Source organism: Chelon labrosus (genome assembly GCF_963514085.1).
Source record: "Chelon labrosus genome assembly, chromosome: 11".
In the NCBI taxonomy this organism is placed as follows: domain Eukaryota; kingdom Metazoa; phylum Chordata; class Actinopteri; order Mugiliformes; family Mugilidae; genus Chelon; species Chelon labrosus.
The window spans coordinates 19,314,033-19,329,389 of record NC_140344.1 but is presented as its reverse complement, the minus strand read 5'-3'; the positions used below and the strand labels follow the sequence as shown (position 1 = coordinate 19,329,389).

At 45.8% G+C, this 15,357-nt stretch overlaps 1 protein-coding gene across 2 annotated transcripts; it reads right to left on the bottom strand.

Annotated features, from left to right (window-relative positions):
- Positions 1–2: 2 nt before the first annotated feature.
- Positions 3–15,195, bottom strand: man2a2 (mannosidase, alpha, class 2A, member 2). Of its 2 annotated transcripts, XM_084555204.1 has the most exons (23): positions 15,119–15,195; positions 13,081–14,058; positions 12,484–12,741; positions 12,126–12,270; positions 10,918–11,089; positions 10,590–10,717; positions 10,100–10,273; positions 9,411–9,597; positions 8,667–8,844; positions 8,163–8,365; positions 7,750–7,932; positions 7,524–7,638; positions 7,333–7,403; positions 7,059–7,224; positions 6,050–6,286; positions 5,686–5,808; positions 5,324–5,438; positions 4,949–5,082; positions 4,693–4,834; positions 4,214–4,347; positions 3,189–3,383; positions 2,987–3,100; positions 3–2,647 (listed from the first exon to the last, which is right to left on the bottom strand). In XM_084555204.1, exons 2-23 carry the CDS (start codon positions 13,210–13,212, stop codon positions 2,495–2,497), a joined length of 3,459 nt encoding a protein of 1,152 aa, XP_084411330.1. In that variant the 5' UTR covers positions 13,213–14,058; positions 15,119–15,195; the 3' UTR covers positions 3–2,494. The 2 variants fall into 2 exon arrangements, with proteins under 2 accessions (XP_084411330.1, XP_084411329.1); XM_084555203.1 differs by having other exon boundaries at positions 7,059–7,403.
- Positions 15,196–15,357: the final 162 nt, after the last annotated feature.

The following is a 15,357-nucleotide window of genomic DNA, read 5'->3' as shown; positions in this document are numbered from 1 at the left end:
TTTTTAAGTCTTTATTCACGTCCCATCTCTCCTGCGGCTTTAATCCATCGTGAATCACAAGAAGCAGAAGAGCCTTCATATATTATTACCTCTGAACAAACGAAAACAGCGCTACGATGGATTTCACATTTTAAAAAAAAGCAAAAACGAAAGGAGACATTTTTCTACAAAAAGTCAGACGCACGTCCAAACAGCAGGGAGAGGAGGCTGTGACAAGACGCCAGAGGGGGGGAGGGGTGGAAAGTGCAATTCAAGATGAAGTCTGGTCTGACAGAAATGTTAACCACAGCTGGTGGGGGAGGGGGGGCATAGCAGAGAGTGTTGAACAATCAAGTCTGAGGAGGGGAGGTACACAAAGCAGCAGCAGATCTCAGGTGGAAAAATGAAGACGAAGCTCTGGGACCCAGTGGGGCAAGGCCGAGACGGCTGTAAGGTATAAAAGTGACACAGGTGGTAGGCCTCGTCTTTAGACATAGATGATCGCATCCTCCACGGGCCGTTGTAAAAAGACGGCTCCGGGATAAAAAGCACTGTGGAGGTGGAGAAAAAAAAAAAAAGCTGCTGCTCATTTGAAACTTATTTTCTTCTGAGTCGAGGCTCCCTGTGCACAGTCTGATCACTTCTAAAGGGTCAGTTCACCCAAATTACACACAAAACAAAACTTCACTTGAATCCACTAGTATCGAGTACATATACTGATCTTCCCAATCAAGAAATAAGCACAGTTTACAGGTTTATTACCATTTTAAGGCAATCAACCTGCATCTGTAGGACTTCAATACAACAGTGTTTGTCTGTTTTATCGCCAACCAGCTCTTATTTTTGTCCAGCTTCCTGTGTAAATCAGCAAAGCCCTTGATAACAATTCATGTTGTAGAAAAACTGACTTTAAGACTTAATTTTGTCACATTTCCAGTATAAATACAGTACATATTGAAATTAAATTATCATGTAGTATGGATTTGGCACACAATCTTCACATTTTCTGGAAGAATTTTATCAATTTAAATGATACAGATTTTACTGTTTAGCTTCATTGCTTCGGTTTCAGTGGCAGGTACCTCAGAGACGATCTTTTTTGGGACCAATTAATGGCTTTAATTGCTATTGTTTTGTCAATTTATTAAGAAAAAATGTCAAATACTAAACGTGAGTATCCCGCGCTCTTTCTAAATGTTAATATTACTGGGATTTGGTCATTTTGACCGTCATTTTATAGACTAGTCAATAAAAACAACATGACAGGAGCCACAAACTGCTTCTCAAAATCAACAGAATGCATGGCCACAAGTCCCAAGTTTTATTTTTTTAAATTTGTTACTGTGCAAACAAAGTTTACACCATCTTTTAAGACTTTGCATACTTTTTTTGTGATTTTGAGTGAACTGGCTCTTTAATTTAAGGTACACATGCACCCTTTTCTTGCCATGGTACGACCCACCTCTGGACACAGACGCCCCCATTCATCGATGAAAAGCACGATGAACCGTCCCTGATAGTACACGCTGTAGCCTCAACACGCCCCCAGAAACCCCCCTCAAGTATCGACATAAACGTACTCTACAGACACACAGATATCTGCTGTATGGTGTGTATATATGAGGTATAGTCTTTGCCTAGTCTTCTACTGCATACAGCATGGTTCACGAACACATCCGCTCGACAGTGAGGTACAAGCGCAAGGAATGACCGACGGGAGCTTTGACCTTCCACGGTTATCTCAGCAAAGAGGAAGCTCAGGGAGGGAGGTGGGGGACAAAAGAAGTGAGGGAAAGAAAGTCTCCGACTATCTACAAGAGAAGAACGGCGGACAGAAGGTAAAACAGTCATCCGGTATGATTAATGATCACGCTTTTATCGTCGCATAGTGACCAACACAGCTCGGGTCTCCAGGCGGGTTGAGATGAAGAGACCACACATTCTGTTTGCTGCATTCGAGTCTGTCAAAAAATAAAAAATAAACTGCAGTCACATTCGACTGATAAAAAAAAAAAAAAAAAGAATGTAAAATAAATGTAAAAACCCATACACCAAATAAAGCTTCATAAATTGCACTCTGATGTGGCACCAGTCCCCGGCTCCCGTCATTTGGGATATTTACATTCAGTAGCTCAGTCTAGGATGGAGCGAAGATAGAAAACAGACACAGGTCCTTACAAAGCAGAACTAAATTTCATTTTCCTTTGCAGAGACAAACCAGGTTGTGTCTGATGAGCGATTCTGACGTCTTTCTCTTTTAGGAACAGCTGCGTTGTTCGCCCGAGTCGTCCACAGTAACAGCTATGGCCTGCCCCCTGCTGTGCAGTGAGTCCCGTTACAGTGGACCTCGCCTCCGTGTGGATTCTTGTGTGTATGTGTGTGTGGTTCTGCTTAACAAAAACAGAGAGACCCAGACCCCTCTGCTGCCAGTCTGCGGCCGGCGCGGGGCCGGTTGTTGGTCCGTGGAGTCTGGTGCTTTTTTTTATTGCTTTTTTTTTTTTAGTTTGGACGGCTCTTAGCGCAGTTTGAGCTTGAAGGCGGAGATCTCCATGGGATCCAGGCTGAGGGTGGTGTCGTTGGCCAGCGGCGCACCGGAGTGCATCAGGGTCAGAGACATGGGCTGGAGCAGCTGCAGGTCCAGGTTCTTGAACAGTCCCGATACGCTCAGCTGCAGAGGAACAGAAGACAGTGGTCTGTATTCGTCATTCAAAAAGGCTAAGTGAAGAGCTCCTATTAGCTGCGAGGCTAAGGAAGAGCGTCAGACAGAGCTGGCCTCTATTGAATCATGCTGATCAGTTGTTCTACAGGCTATTAATTCCCGATGATCGTGTCACTGTGGATTCAAAACACTGAATAGCCTAAAAAGCTGCCAACATGGGTCTAACGGCTTGGTGTTTCATAACCTTTAAAGGCAAAGATGTAGTGTATTAAATGTAGGGGAGAGAAGGATAATAAAGTAGAGGTTTTTATACAGTAGCAGACAGATCTCCTGTTCTTTGTCTCTAACCTGTCCTTGTGTAGTGGTGCAGTTGAAGCCGAGGTTCTGAGCCTCGAGGCCGCAGTCCAGCGCCAGGCGGTGAAGAATCAAGGCTGTGTACGGAGACGGAGACTGAGGGTCCTGCTGCTCTCACACAAAAACAAAAAAAAGAAGTCAACACATGGAGGAGCTAAAGCTAAGATTTGCGCGTTTTTTTTTCATGTTTCGTTACCTGGCTCTGGATGCTGCGCAGGTTCAGCAGGTGGAAGTCACAGGGAAGGATGGACTTGAGGGGGGCGAAGGTCTGAAGAGGAGGGATGCCGCGTCTCTTGGGCAGGACGGGCAGCGCCAAGACGTCGTGGTTCAGGAAGGCGTTGGTCATGTGGCCGAGTATAGACGGGAAGCTGGTCGTGGCGCTGTCCATCATCTGGAGGAGGGCAGAGGTGGATTTAAAACAGCTGCGGTAAAAGACAACATCAATGACTCACCTCTAAAAGATGCTACTACACGAGCAACGGGCTCTAATTACTTTGTCAGAGGAGGTCATATTTATCTAAGTCCAATCTGGGCAGACAGAACTAATAATCATGGCACGTTTCAAATGGAGAGCATGAAGTATGTCAAATATTATGTTTCGTGGCAGCGTTACTTCATCTCAAGTACCGTCAGCAGTTTTAATACCGAGCTGGATGATAAAACTGCAGCCGGTGCCCTCAGCTCTCTGCCAATGTGTATTCGTTTACTTGATTAATTATAAAAATTAGTTTCTTTCAATGGTGCCGTCATTAAGATGAATCGGGCCGGCTAGGTCTACGAGGTAGGGAGGGAAAGCAAACAGAGCCCACTCGGGACTGGAGCTACAACTACGCGGCTATGATGGCGGGCTAACGAGCATCCTCGCTGTTGCCAAGGCGACGTTACCTCGTGGACCCCGCCTCTCAACATTCGAGAGACGAAAGAATGAAACAAGGACGAGAGTTTGGCAAAGAAGCCACCGCGCTGAAGGTAATGGAGTGGCGGGGAGGGGGAAAGAAAAAAAAGAAGGAAAACAAAATTAGAGTTGGGAGGAGACCAAACAGACAGATGGGGTGGTAATGAGTAGTGAACAAAAGAAGGAATATGAAGAAAGGTGTTATGGATGACACAGAATGAAGAACAAATATGTGCTACACTGAACAGCCTCTCATAGAGTCATGCAACGTCAGATGTGACGTGCTGGAATTTCAGGAGCGTTCGCGTGGCCGTCACTCTACCGACCTTGTTGCCCGTGGACCTCCTCTCCAGCAGCAGCCGGAAACGGTTGGCCGTCTTCTTGTTGTCTTTCAGGCCTTGACCCAGGCCCCGATTATCATCCTGCATCAGCCGCCGGTCCATTATCACCTCCAGCTGGCCTGAGAGGGCGAGGAGCGAGGGACAACAGCTTTAAAACGCAAAGCCCGCGTATTGAGCTTTCAGACGATCAATCGATAAACACGAACACTCGGAGCTATCCGTCACTTACGAACGCCTCCGTTATTGGGGAAATGATGATAAAAGGATTAGCGCCGTACACTAACACGAGGTTATGAACTGTTTTGCTCTCTTGAGGAAGAGATAAGTGCTTCAGTGCTGTTGCATAAAAGGCAAGAGACAGTAAACTAAGAAAAATACAGCGTCTGCCAAGGGTAACTTCCATTAAAAAAATGAAAACGAAGAAAAATGGCACGACATAATATAAACTGTAATAAGACACAGACCGCTCTCCAGGCTGCTGACACCGAGAGACTGAGCCGTGTGCAGCGTGAGGCGGTGGTTGCTGTCCTGGATGTACGCCTGGCTGGGCATGGGATAGAAGTTGGCCTGCAAGGGAAGCTTCAGATAGTGTCGACGAGGCTGCATCTACAAGAAAGGATGACGCGACATGTCAAGCGTTTAATCAGAGTTTCACGATGTTCTATTCTCACAGCATGTGAAGAAACGATTCTCGTCTTTTCTGCTCAGGGTGCGACTGACTTGGAAGCCGTTGAGGTCTGTGTAGAAGACGTCCCCACTCTCGATGTCCGTGACCAGACGCATGGCCAGCTCCTTATTGGTCTGATCTCTGATGTCCACCATGGTGGTGAAGTCTATAGATAAACCATCCACCCCTGGAAAGAGAGACATATCCAGAACCAAACTCGTTAAATTTAAGGAGTACAGGCGTCCTCATTCATGCATTAAAAAAATAATAGTTGGCAACAGAGAGCAGGGGGGAAAAAAATTGTCATTTTGCTAAACATATTGGCCCCGTGTTGTATTGCACCATCTGGTGTCTTTAAACATAAAAAAAAAGTCTCAGCCAAAGTCAATTTGAACTGATTCCATTGTGCAGTTTTGCGTGTTTACTACCTGGCACATTGTGTAAGCGGACAGTCTGCTGGAAGTGCTGGTAGTGAGCCACCACCTCGGAGAAGAGAGGCCCTTCAACGACGCGCACTACAGGTGGCTCCTTCTGGTTGTAGGGCTGAAAGCAGGAAGAGACGCAAAGAGTGACAAACGGAGAGGAAGAGCGACGGGAAAAGCGAACGGAGTCGCCGGCGGAAGAAGCGACTCCTCGATGCGGCGTGACAACGAAGCCCCTTTTGTTGTTGTCAAACCCGAGAGAAGATGAATCAGCACCCAGTCTGCCTCCGCTCCTGCTGCCAGCATGATATGACAACAAGAGACTCAATCAAAGCCTCTCGAGAGGCAAGTAAACATCTGAGATATACCTTTGCTTTTCCATCCGGCAGAAAGAGGTAAGCCCCGCTTTTGTCTTTAGAGGGACGAGTGCCGTACACCATGAATTGCATCTGAACCTTCACTTCTTGAGGATCGTCTCTGCGCTTGATGCTCTGCAGATGAAAGAAATACAGAGGGAGATAGAGCATTTAAAAAAATAATAAATCAAAAAAATCAAATTAGAGAAAAGATGAAAGTCAGTCTGAGCAGCAAGCAGACATGCCATGTTCACTTTGATCAAACAGCCAGAGTTTGATAAGAAATCAAGGTCATGGCTTCCTCCTTAAAAAAAACCATAAAAACAAATTAGCAAATTATATCTTAAGATATGAAGTCAACAGAAGTATTTCAAACCTCCAGCAGGCCAGTGGTTCCAGAGAAGCCCAGCGTCAGGGACTGACTGCTGATGTAGAAGGTCTGGGAGTCGGCCTGCTGAGAGCGGACGGGAAGCGGGTCGGTGGCCCGGGCCGTGACGCCCCGACCGGACAGCCTGAGCAAGGTGTCCGAGCGGAGAGTCATGGGCGAGTCCGGGGAGTCGTAGAGGTGGAAAACGGCCAGGCCAAGAGGCGGCAGGCGGACCATGAACGTCGCCTGGACAGACGGTGGAAGAACGTTTTTTTTTAACAAAGAGCTTCAAAAAGCGCCGGCTCCATCTTCGCCGTTAATTGGAGCGGCGAGTGTCGACCACGCGGCGCTCATTAAAAAGTTGAAAGCATTTTACACTTTAAGCAACAGCGCTGTAATTAAAACGTGATGGGAGAGGACGTTAATTAGACCGTCCTCTGTTATATTTCAATGCATTACTATGAGCGGAGAGTGAAGCAAATGTTTTGACAACTGCAGATTCAATATGTTATGAGGTGATTTTCTTTTCTTTTTCGAGTATAGAAAAATACATATAAATACATGTAAATATATGTAAATTAAAAAGAGAAAACTGCAGCAATTTATTACTTATTTATTTTTTTTACTTCTTGGCTTTTCTCTGACAGCGTTCACCCTGGTACTTTGTCTTGCTCACCACCTACCAAGCGAGCTGCAGCGGACTTGATTGCACAAGTCAACATTAACATTGCACTCCTATAAATGTGCAGGACCAACAAGTATTTGTTTATGTATGAAGATAAGTGCACTTCCCCTTTATATAAGAGCTACAAACGTCCGTCTCATGTGCAAGTATCAAGCTCTCTTAGCCGGTCGTTAAAGGATTTAACTCGTTAAGTTCTCGTCCGACTTAACCGTAATGACTTTAAGGTTGTGAGAGTGTCAAAATGCTTGTGAGTGTGTGAGCAGATCCAGCACACACTTGGAGACAGAAATGCCACCGTGAAAAAACAGCAGCGCATTGAATTTGGCTTCTTACCTCAAATACCTCCGCACTCATTTGACTAGCGGAGCTCCACTGAGCGCTCAGCTGCACGGGGAGCGTCTGTCCATCTTCGGTGAGCACCCGCACCCTGACCGTGTTGACTAACACGGTCACGGCGCACAGCCGCTCCTGCTCGACGGGGTTGAAGAGAACCAGGTACCTAGAGGTGGTAGAGGAGGAAAAAGCAATTGTAAGCACAGGATGGTGTCGGGAGCGTCTGCGGGAGGAGGCGGAGGAGATGAAAGAAGCGTGGGGATGGAGATAATACCTCGGCCCTGCTGAGTCCAGCTCGATTAAAGTGCGCTGAGGCAGAGAGTCTTGAGTAGCGCGCCTGTCATCCTGTAGAAAGGAAAATATAAACACAGTGAACACTCTGTAAGACAAAAAGAAAAACCTGCAAGTTTGTTGTTTTTTTAATCTTTTTTATGATAAGTGCGGCCCCGCCACGTTTCCTCTCACCGTCTCCAGGAAGGGCTCCGTCTGGTAAAAGCGATAAAACTCTTTGTTTTTCATCACCAGGAAATGAGCAGCATTGATGATAACTCTCTTCAGACCAATGAGTGAACGCAGTAATCTGGGGAGGAAGAACAAACAGAGACAACTTGTTATTTTGCTTCGACGTATTGAACACACACAAACACAAGGTTTCAGCTAAAGATCTAAACCTAAACCCTCAGATTCTTACTTTGTGCCGTAATCAATGACAACGTTCTCTTTCGCCGTGCCAGTAATCGCATCGTGGTGCTGGAAGAGGCCGACCGACCGCCTCGCGTCCACTAGCAGGGCATAGTCTGAGACTGGGTAGCGTCCTTCCATGCCCGCATGACGAGCATTTGCAACCGCCAGGCTGTAGAGGATCTCTGCCCCCCTGAAGGACAGTGACAAAGGGTTATCATTAACGAGAGCTTTAAAGTAAGACATATTAGTCTGAGCTTTAGATGTGTTCACATTGATAGACTATAATAAGACCACTGCACTTGTTAAGCTAAACAGTTTCATCCAGACATTTCCCCATCTGGATTCAAAAGAAGAGCCCAATCCTTGTTTTGTCTGCTTCTTTCAGATTTTGTCGTAGAGCTGTGTTTTAATTTTACCCACCTGAGATGCGACTCAATCACGCGGTCCAGGCTCTTGTAAAAGGGCCGGGAGGTGAAATAACCAGTCCAGTAGTGGTCCTCGCGGTCTGCGTAGGCAAAGAAATCCCCGCTAAGCACAGGGAAGTCAGCAGGCCTGGAACCCTGGGCCACTCCGTGGGCTTTGTACACGGCGTTGAAGTAGTCGGTGAGAGTCCCAAACTGAGCCTAAGGAGGTGTCAGATGACACGCAGTTAAAAGAAATAACGCTGCTGTTAGAAGAAATACAGTCGTTCATTTTAATGCATGGGGCTTTCATTTTACATGGCATGTTCTGAGCCAAACATCAAGTCCCGACAGACTCTTTGTTCTGTCAGCGAGTTAAAACAAGATTCATTCTCACAAGAAAGGTTGTGTACAGAAATACCTGGTACACTGCACGCTAAGATGCATGAAAACAATGTAAAAAAAACTAAAACTAAAACATATTTGGCTACGATTTGTGACAGCTGACAAATTTTTTTCTCACTTGAACATGCATCTCCGGATGAGAATTCATGTAGTCAAACAGCTTCTGGTAGTTCATGTACTGCTGATCCCACTCCAGGGCTTTGTCGTAGCGGAAGTCGTCTCCCAGAGGAACGAGAAGCACTTTGCTGCGGTAGAGTTTGGACTTTTTACGGTACTGATCCAGGAGCAGCTGTGCCCTGATTGAGAAAAATAAGGAGAAATAAAAACTGAGTGGAGACATTTCTCTTTTTAAAGACAGTTTTCTTGGAAATCACTGTGACGCCGGGAAGAGGAGGGTCAAATTATCCTTGGGCTTATTTTACACTGAAATGTCCTCTGAAAACTTTCTTGAGGTCTTTTAAAAGCTGCTTAATGCGACCGCGAGAATATCAGCAGTCTGTGTCTGTCTCCCTCTCTGTTCGTGCAGCCTTTTCTGGCTGTTGTCTTTGGCGCAGGTTCAAGCTTAGTTTATTTGCAAGGAGGCCATTACAGAAAACACAGAGTTGCAACAACAGTGACCAGTCTGCTGTGTGTCCTTGAGGCTGAATACCAATCCTCTGCAAAACAAGCAATAGATGTTGAACACTGTAGATACGAATCCATGAGATAAATACAGATTTTGTTTTTCTTTTCAAATAAACACGCGACAAACAAATGGTACTCGGCACTGAAGGGCGCACTTTATAGCTCTTAGTCTATCTCTCAGTCGACATGACCACTGAGGCAGCATAATTTCTCGGTTAATCAATTATAAAAGGCTCACCTCTCTGCCACATTAGCCTCCACCACAGTTTTTGGTGGCACTTTCCAGGGACAGTTGATCCGACCTCCCGGTAACCTCTTGAAGTCAAACTGGCAGCAGATCTTCGGGTCAGGCCCGCAGGTGTGAGGCACGTCGTAGCTATAAAATGGCATCATGTGGCAAAAGATGTCTGTGTTCGACCCGGTGTCTGTCAAGGCGGCGAAGCAGAATAAAGAATAAGAAATCGATCGGACGGCACAGACAGCCTCTGCGGCCTCAAAATGCCTGGAATGATTAAGTAAGGGTGATATTTGTGATCACGGACAAACAAGAGCTCATTATCTCGCTGTCAATTTAAGTTCACGCCGACAGCGTCCTCTGGGGACTTTTAAAAGTTGTACTGCGTGAAGAAGCAAAAAGTAATTGACAAAATTTAATTATGAATTGAATCCACGCAAGAACTAACAATCCCAAATTGATAATATCTGACATATCTGATTATTCCATTTAGAACAAATGAACAGTGAATCATTGGAAGACATCCAATTCATTTAGGGATAATAATGAAGACAGCTCCTCTGAGGCCATTACACACTAGCTGTCCTTCCAAATTTCCCCCTCTCGTGGCAAGTGGCATGACTCATTCTGCAATGGGCTTAACAAAGATAAGCACATGAATCAGATGACATCGCTGGCTCTGGTCCACTCACCCCAGGCCTGCCTCCACATAAACTCCAGACTGCGGGTGGAGGCGAAGTGTTTTTTGATGGAGTAGTGGACCCTCTGGATGAGCATGCTGGTCAGGTTGGCTCTCTTCAGAATATAGGACATGGTGGCGCTGTGACCGAAAGGGTCTACCGCCCAGCCGCTGCGAGGAGTTATACCTACAACAGCAAGCAGAAAGCAAGTGTTTTCAGGTTTATGCTGGGATAAAGGAAGGAATGCATTTTTTAGGAAATCACCCTCCACAGTGGGACGTGCCGAAAGCAGCGCCAAGCATTTTATCACCCACAGAGAGAGAGGCTACATCTGCTGCATTTGGGACGGCAGGCTCAGATTTCATTATCAAGCACAGTGAGGAGTTTAGACTGGTGTAAAGGCAAGAAGACAGACTGGAGCCTCTGAAAACATTAAGGAATCTGTCCTCGGAATATAAATAATAAAGCTTGGATAAGGAATGGTTTCTGGTCCACTGTGTACCTAGATTTCTCTCCAGCCACTGGTGTCCCTCAATGAGCTGGTCTATCATGGCAAAGTAGTGAACGTTGGCTTCGTCTGTCATCACCCAGCCGCCGGTCACAATCTCAAGCTGTCCTCCCAGGATCAGCCTGTTGAAAAGAGGGGATTAAGAAAGCAAGGTGAGGATAATCCAGCCATAAAGAAGGAGAGTCACATTAACCAGATAACTGGCTATTTTTAGAGCCGTCATAATCTGCCGGCAGATACAACTATTTCAGATTTTTCGGGAGAAAAATAAAAGGATGGGGGGGGGGGGGCATGTGTTGTGCTTCACAAATCCACGACTCACTTGCGCATGGCTTCTTGTTTGTGCACGTCTGCGGTTTCCCACCATTTGGAGAAGAATGAAATCTCGGACCAGATGAACTTCCTGCGAGGATCCTCCGCCAGCTTCACGACCATGTTGTTTAAAATATGCTGCGTCTGGTCCGTGAAGTACTTGTCAAAAGTCTTGATCCAGCCTAACAACACAACGGGACACATATAAGCAATCTGCACCAACCGTCGGCAAACATGCTGTGCCCCGCAAATTGAACGCCACGCTCCCACCCACCCTCGTCTAACCGGCTGATAGAAAGACACACATAAAAAAAAAAAAATAAAAAAAAAAAGGGGCAGGTAAAGAGACTCAGTGCCGTGGAAAAAGTGCTGCAGCGGATCAAAAATAACACTCATATTTTATTCAAGTAAAGCTGTTCCCCTAAGAAAGTGGTTCTAAGAAAGTGACTAAGAAGAATGTTTTATTTTTGCACTTTCAAGGTGCACCAGAGTAGAGTATAGCAGCCTTTAAACATGCTATCAAATATTTAGCTCACATACTGCAGAATAGTATAGTCATACATACTTAAGATTGTGCAGTTTTGAACAATTAGAAGCAATGCCACTTAAACGGGAATAGTCGGTGAACTAGAACAGGATTACTCACTCGTATACTCATTGTCTGACAAGCTTAACTTAAACCCTTAAGTTCCTGCTTTGCATTTACAGAGCCAATTACCAATGGACGCCCTACTTTCATGTGTCACGAGTGAAGTCTGACCGTATGATTCTTCACCTGCCATTAATGGCGCACGTAAAATGCTCTCGCAGCAAAGTTTAACTGAACGCGGCTCAAAATGAAGATCCGCAGGTCTCTTCGGCGTGTCAACATATCGATTCAAGTTAGCAAGCATGCAGGCACAGGCCGGTAAACAAGTTTAATGGAAATGTCAGTCCAGAATAAAATCCCAGCCAGCACCGTCTATAAATAGCGACGGTTTTTCAATGCCACTATCTTCCTAATTCCATTGTTTGTGGCCAAGCCGTCAATCACGTCAGCATTATGCTAATAACGATGAGAACGAATGAATCCAATTTGCCATGATTTCTGCATCCCTTATAACAAGCCTCCCACTCAGGTGAGGCCTAAAGGAACTGGCCTGATTCTTTCTAAACAAAAAAAAACAAAACACCATTTTGTGTCTGACAGCACTGCTTGACAGAGCCCTTGCAACTCACCTGGATCATTGTGAGAGTGAGGGACCACAAACACTTGCAGTGGTTCGCTGTCCCACTCATCAGGCTCGTAGGTAATGTCAAAGCCCTGTTTCCACACACCGCCGTCAGGGTTGTCGAACTTGAGAATGGAGTATACATCCAGCATCTAAAATAAAAACACATGTGCTCACTGGAAAGAACATACAGTTACGTCTGGGAAGGTTCTCAGTCATCACTTTCTGGTGGGTAACACCCACCCTATTTAAACCCCAATTCGACACCAAGTGCTTTAGAACTGAAGAAGCTACTTTGATGAGTCCAGTTGCCTTTCTTTAACGCTACAGGATATACAGTTACGTCGAACTACGCGGCAGCTCACCTGGACATCAGCCTGACTGCGGCTGCCTGCAGCAAACTGGCAATCCTGGGGCTTGACGGCGAGGAAAGTGGGACGGCCGTCGAAAGGTAGGACCCAGGATCCATTGGCACTTCTGAACGGCAGGTGGCCGCTGGGAGACACAGCTCCTGTGTCTGTGAGCTCCATCACAGAGTCCTTTATGTGGCTGATGATTTGATGGTTTTCCTCCAGGAGCTGCTCCAGCTGCTCTATCCTGTTCTGCAGCACTGAGATTTGGCTCTAAAACCCACATAAAAAAAAAAATAATAATAAAACACAGATGTTTTTCTCAAGTAAATAAGCCTTCGTTTAAAGACAAGAACAGTTCAGTAAAGATAACAAAGGGCAGGAGGAGATTTAAATTCTTTTTTTTTTCCAGTATATCTGTGCATGATATTAAAAATAAAGATCTAAAGTCTTTCAGGTGCCAATATCACCAATTAGCAATATGGTCTTAGAAACTTAAAGACATTTCTGCTAATTTATCATTTGTTGCAGCTCCTGGAAAAAAATTAAAAACTACAAAATAAAATAACTGCAGAAAGGGGTATTTGCAGAACATACAGCAATCATTCTTACCCGTGGAAAGTTCCCGCCATTCTGTCGCCTTGCAGGATCGTGTTGGACACGATCCAACATCAGATACAGTGAGAACACAGCCACACAAAATATGGCCCCGCCGCACACTGTCACCTGTTTCCTCAGCTTCATCCTCCCCTGTCTTCTTTCCGGGATTTCAATTTTTATATTTTTTTTTAAACGCCCTTCACTAGGGTGTTTTTTCTTTTTCCAGAGAGAAAAAAAAAAAAAAGTCCTTGAAAACTGGAATGCAATCCTTCACAGTGCAGAAATAAAAAAATGATGGAATGTAACCAACTACATAAGTATTAATTGTTCAGTTCCAGTCCCGTGATACCTCCAGCCTCCACTCACCATACTGGAGACCACAACGAAGGGGGCTTCAGCGGTGATAGCAGTGCAGAATGGTACTAAATCACCAATAGCTGGCAAGTAGTCGGACGGCTCTGGCCAAACCACAGCCACCGGTGGGCTCCTTCAAAGTGGCCCTTGTGCTCAACCATCCAAATCAATGAGATTGCAGGAAAAGGAAAAAAATAAATAAAAAACGCACCACACAGAGGGACCTTAAACAGAGAGCCTAGTGTCCTCGCAGGATGATGCAAGTCGCCGTGGGCCTGCTCTCCTCGTCCAGTCCCCTACTCCCACAGCACAGTCTAATCCTCCTGCGCGGCTCGAGTCCCCCCCTGTTCGCTCAACTGGCTTCCAGTACCATGACCGTTCGCACACTGGTCTGTGGCGGTGCAAAGGAGCAGGCTGAAGAGAAACAGGCTCCAACTTGGCTCGGAGGAGGAGGAGGAGCAGCTTTTTAATCGAGCCTCAACTCTGCTCAAAGCAGCTCCAGGAATTAAAATGAGACAAATGTCATTCTCCTCTCAGCAGCATAGTGAACGCATATCTACTGTGGCAGCATGGGCAAGCACGTCTGTCCTTGATCACGAGCGCCAAGCCGGAATCACATTAGAGGGTCCTCTTCAGCTGTTAGGGGAAATTTTAGATAATGAAACATGCTAATACACACGTGCTATTAATGAAACATACTCCTGAGGGGGGAGGAAACACAGGCACTTAGTCTGGTGTTTCCCTTTAGTACTAATGTGTTCATGCTTTCCTCTGTGTGCAAATCCACGATCATAATCCGCTCACTTCCTGAGCTGGGGCTATGTTAGCCATAACAACAGGGAGTGGGGTTAATAACCTTGCACTTAGATTAGCTAAGGACTTCCTCAAAAAACTGACTATTTCTTAGACCATCCGAGCAAGAATGCATCCACCAGCATGAATGGTTTGGTTGTCTCGATGCCTCATGGAGCAAACCAGTGACTACTGTCCTGCACTCCTGAGACAAACAGGAAAGATACTATCTGTTCATAGGGGGGTAGGACCAGAACAAACAGCCCTAGTCATTTAATATGCAAACTATGAAACAACCCTGAACTGTACTTCTCTGTTCTGCAGGGTGACAGCTCTGTTACAATGACTTTTAGTCAACAATAACTGGGCAGCTAGCCAGGGGACGTTGGGTTGCTTCAAACTTAAGCGCACTATAATATATGCATGTGGACATTATGTATGCACTATCAAATATGCAGCAGCAATTTGTTTCAGTTAGCGGTTTAACCCACTAACGTGCACTGTCCACATTCAGTTATCCCAATTACTTGTAGGTTAACTAGCGCTACACATCACGATTATGGAGCTAAGCGAGCTAGTGCTAGCTGCCAAATCTGCCATCAAGTTACATCAACTCAACTGGTTTGCGAGCAAGATGCGAGAGTCGGACAACGTTAGTGTGATTGTCATTGGAGCTGCTGATGAATCGGAGCGAACAGCAGTCACAGCTGTGTCCCTGCTTCACGGCAGATTGATGTCGAGCGGTGCAGACGATAGCAAGAGCTGGCTTGGTAACATTAAGACAAATACGTGGCTGATATTTCGGCTAACTATTCACTTTCCGTTTAAACCTCGACTAACGTTCATAGTCGACCTTGGGACCCTGTGTCTTTGTGAACAAAGTGAACAAAAATACCGTCGTTACCCATCAAAGGAGAGTATTCCGGAAGAGTGCAGAGTCCAGCGGCGTACGTGCTTTTAGCTCCAGGCTGACAGATTACCTACTAAACTAGCAGCTTTAGCTTAGCGGCTAGCATCGCTGAGCTGCCGCAAAGGATTGTGGGAAGAGAGAGGGGCCGCGAACGCTGCGCGTCAGTTGACGATTGACCAACGGCTTCAGCAGGTTTTAAAATAAATGCACCAACCTTTGATTTCTACTCTGGT

What these genes read in the sequence shown, in the direction of transcription:
- man2a2 (XM_084555203.1), bottom strand. Translation starts at nt 13,212, where the DNA reads ATGAAGCTGAGGAAACAGGTGACAGTGTGCGGCGGGGCCATATTTTGT. An exon ending in TATGTGGAGGCAGGCCTGGG is followed by an intron (nt 9,598 to 10,099) that starts GTGAGTGGACCA and finishes CCGCCTTGACAG; the next exon opens with ACACCGGGTCGAACACAGAC. An exon ending in GAGGCTAATGTGGCAGAGAG is followed by an intron (nt 8,845 to 9,410) that starts GTGAGCCTTTTA and finishes TTTCTCAATCAG; the next exon opens with GGCACAGCTGCTCCTGGATC.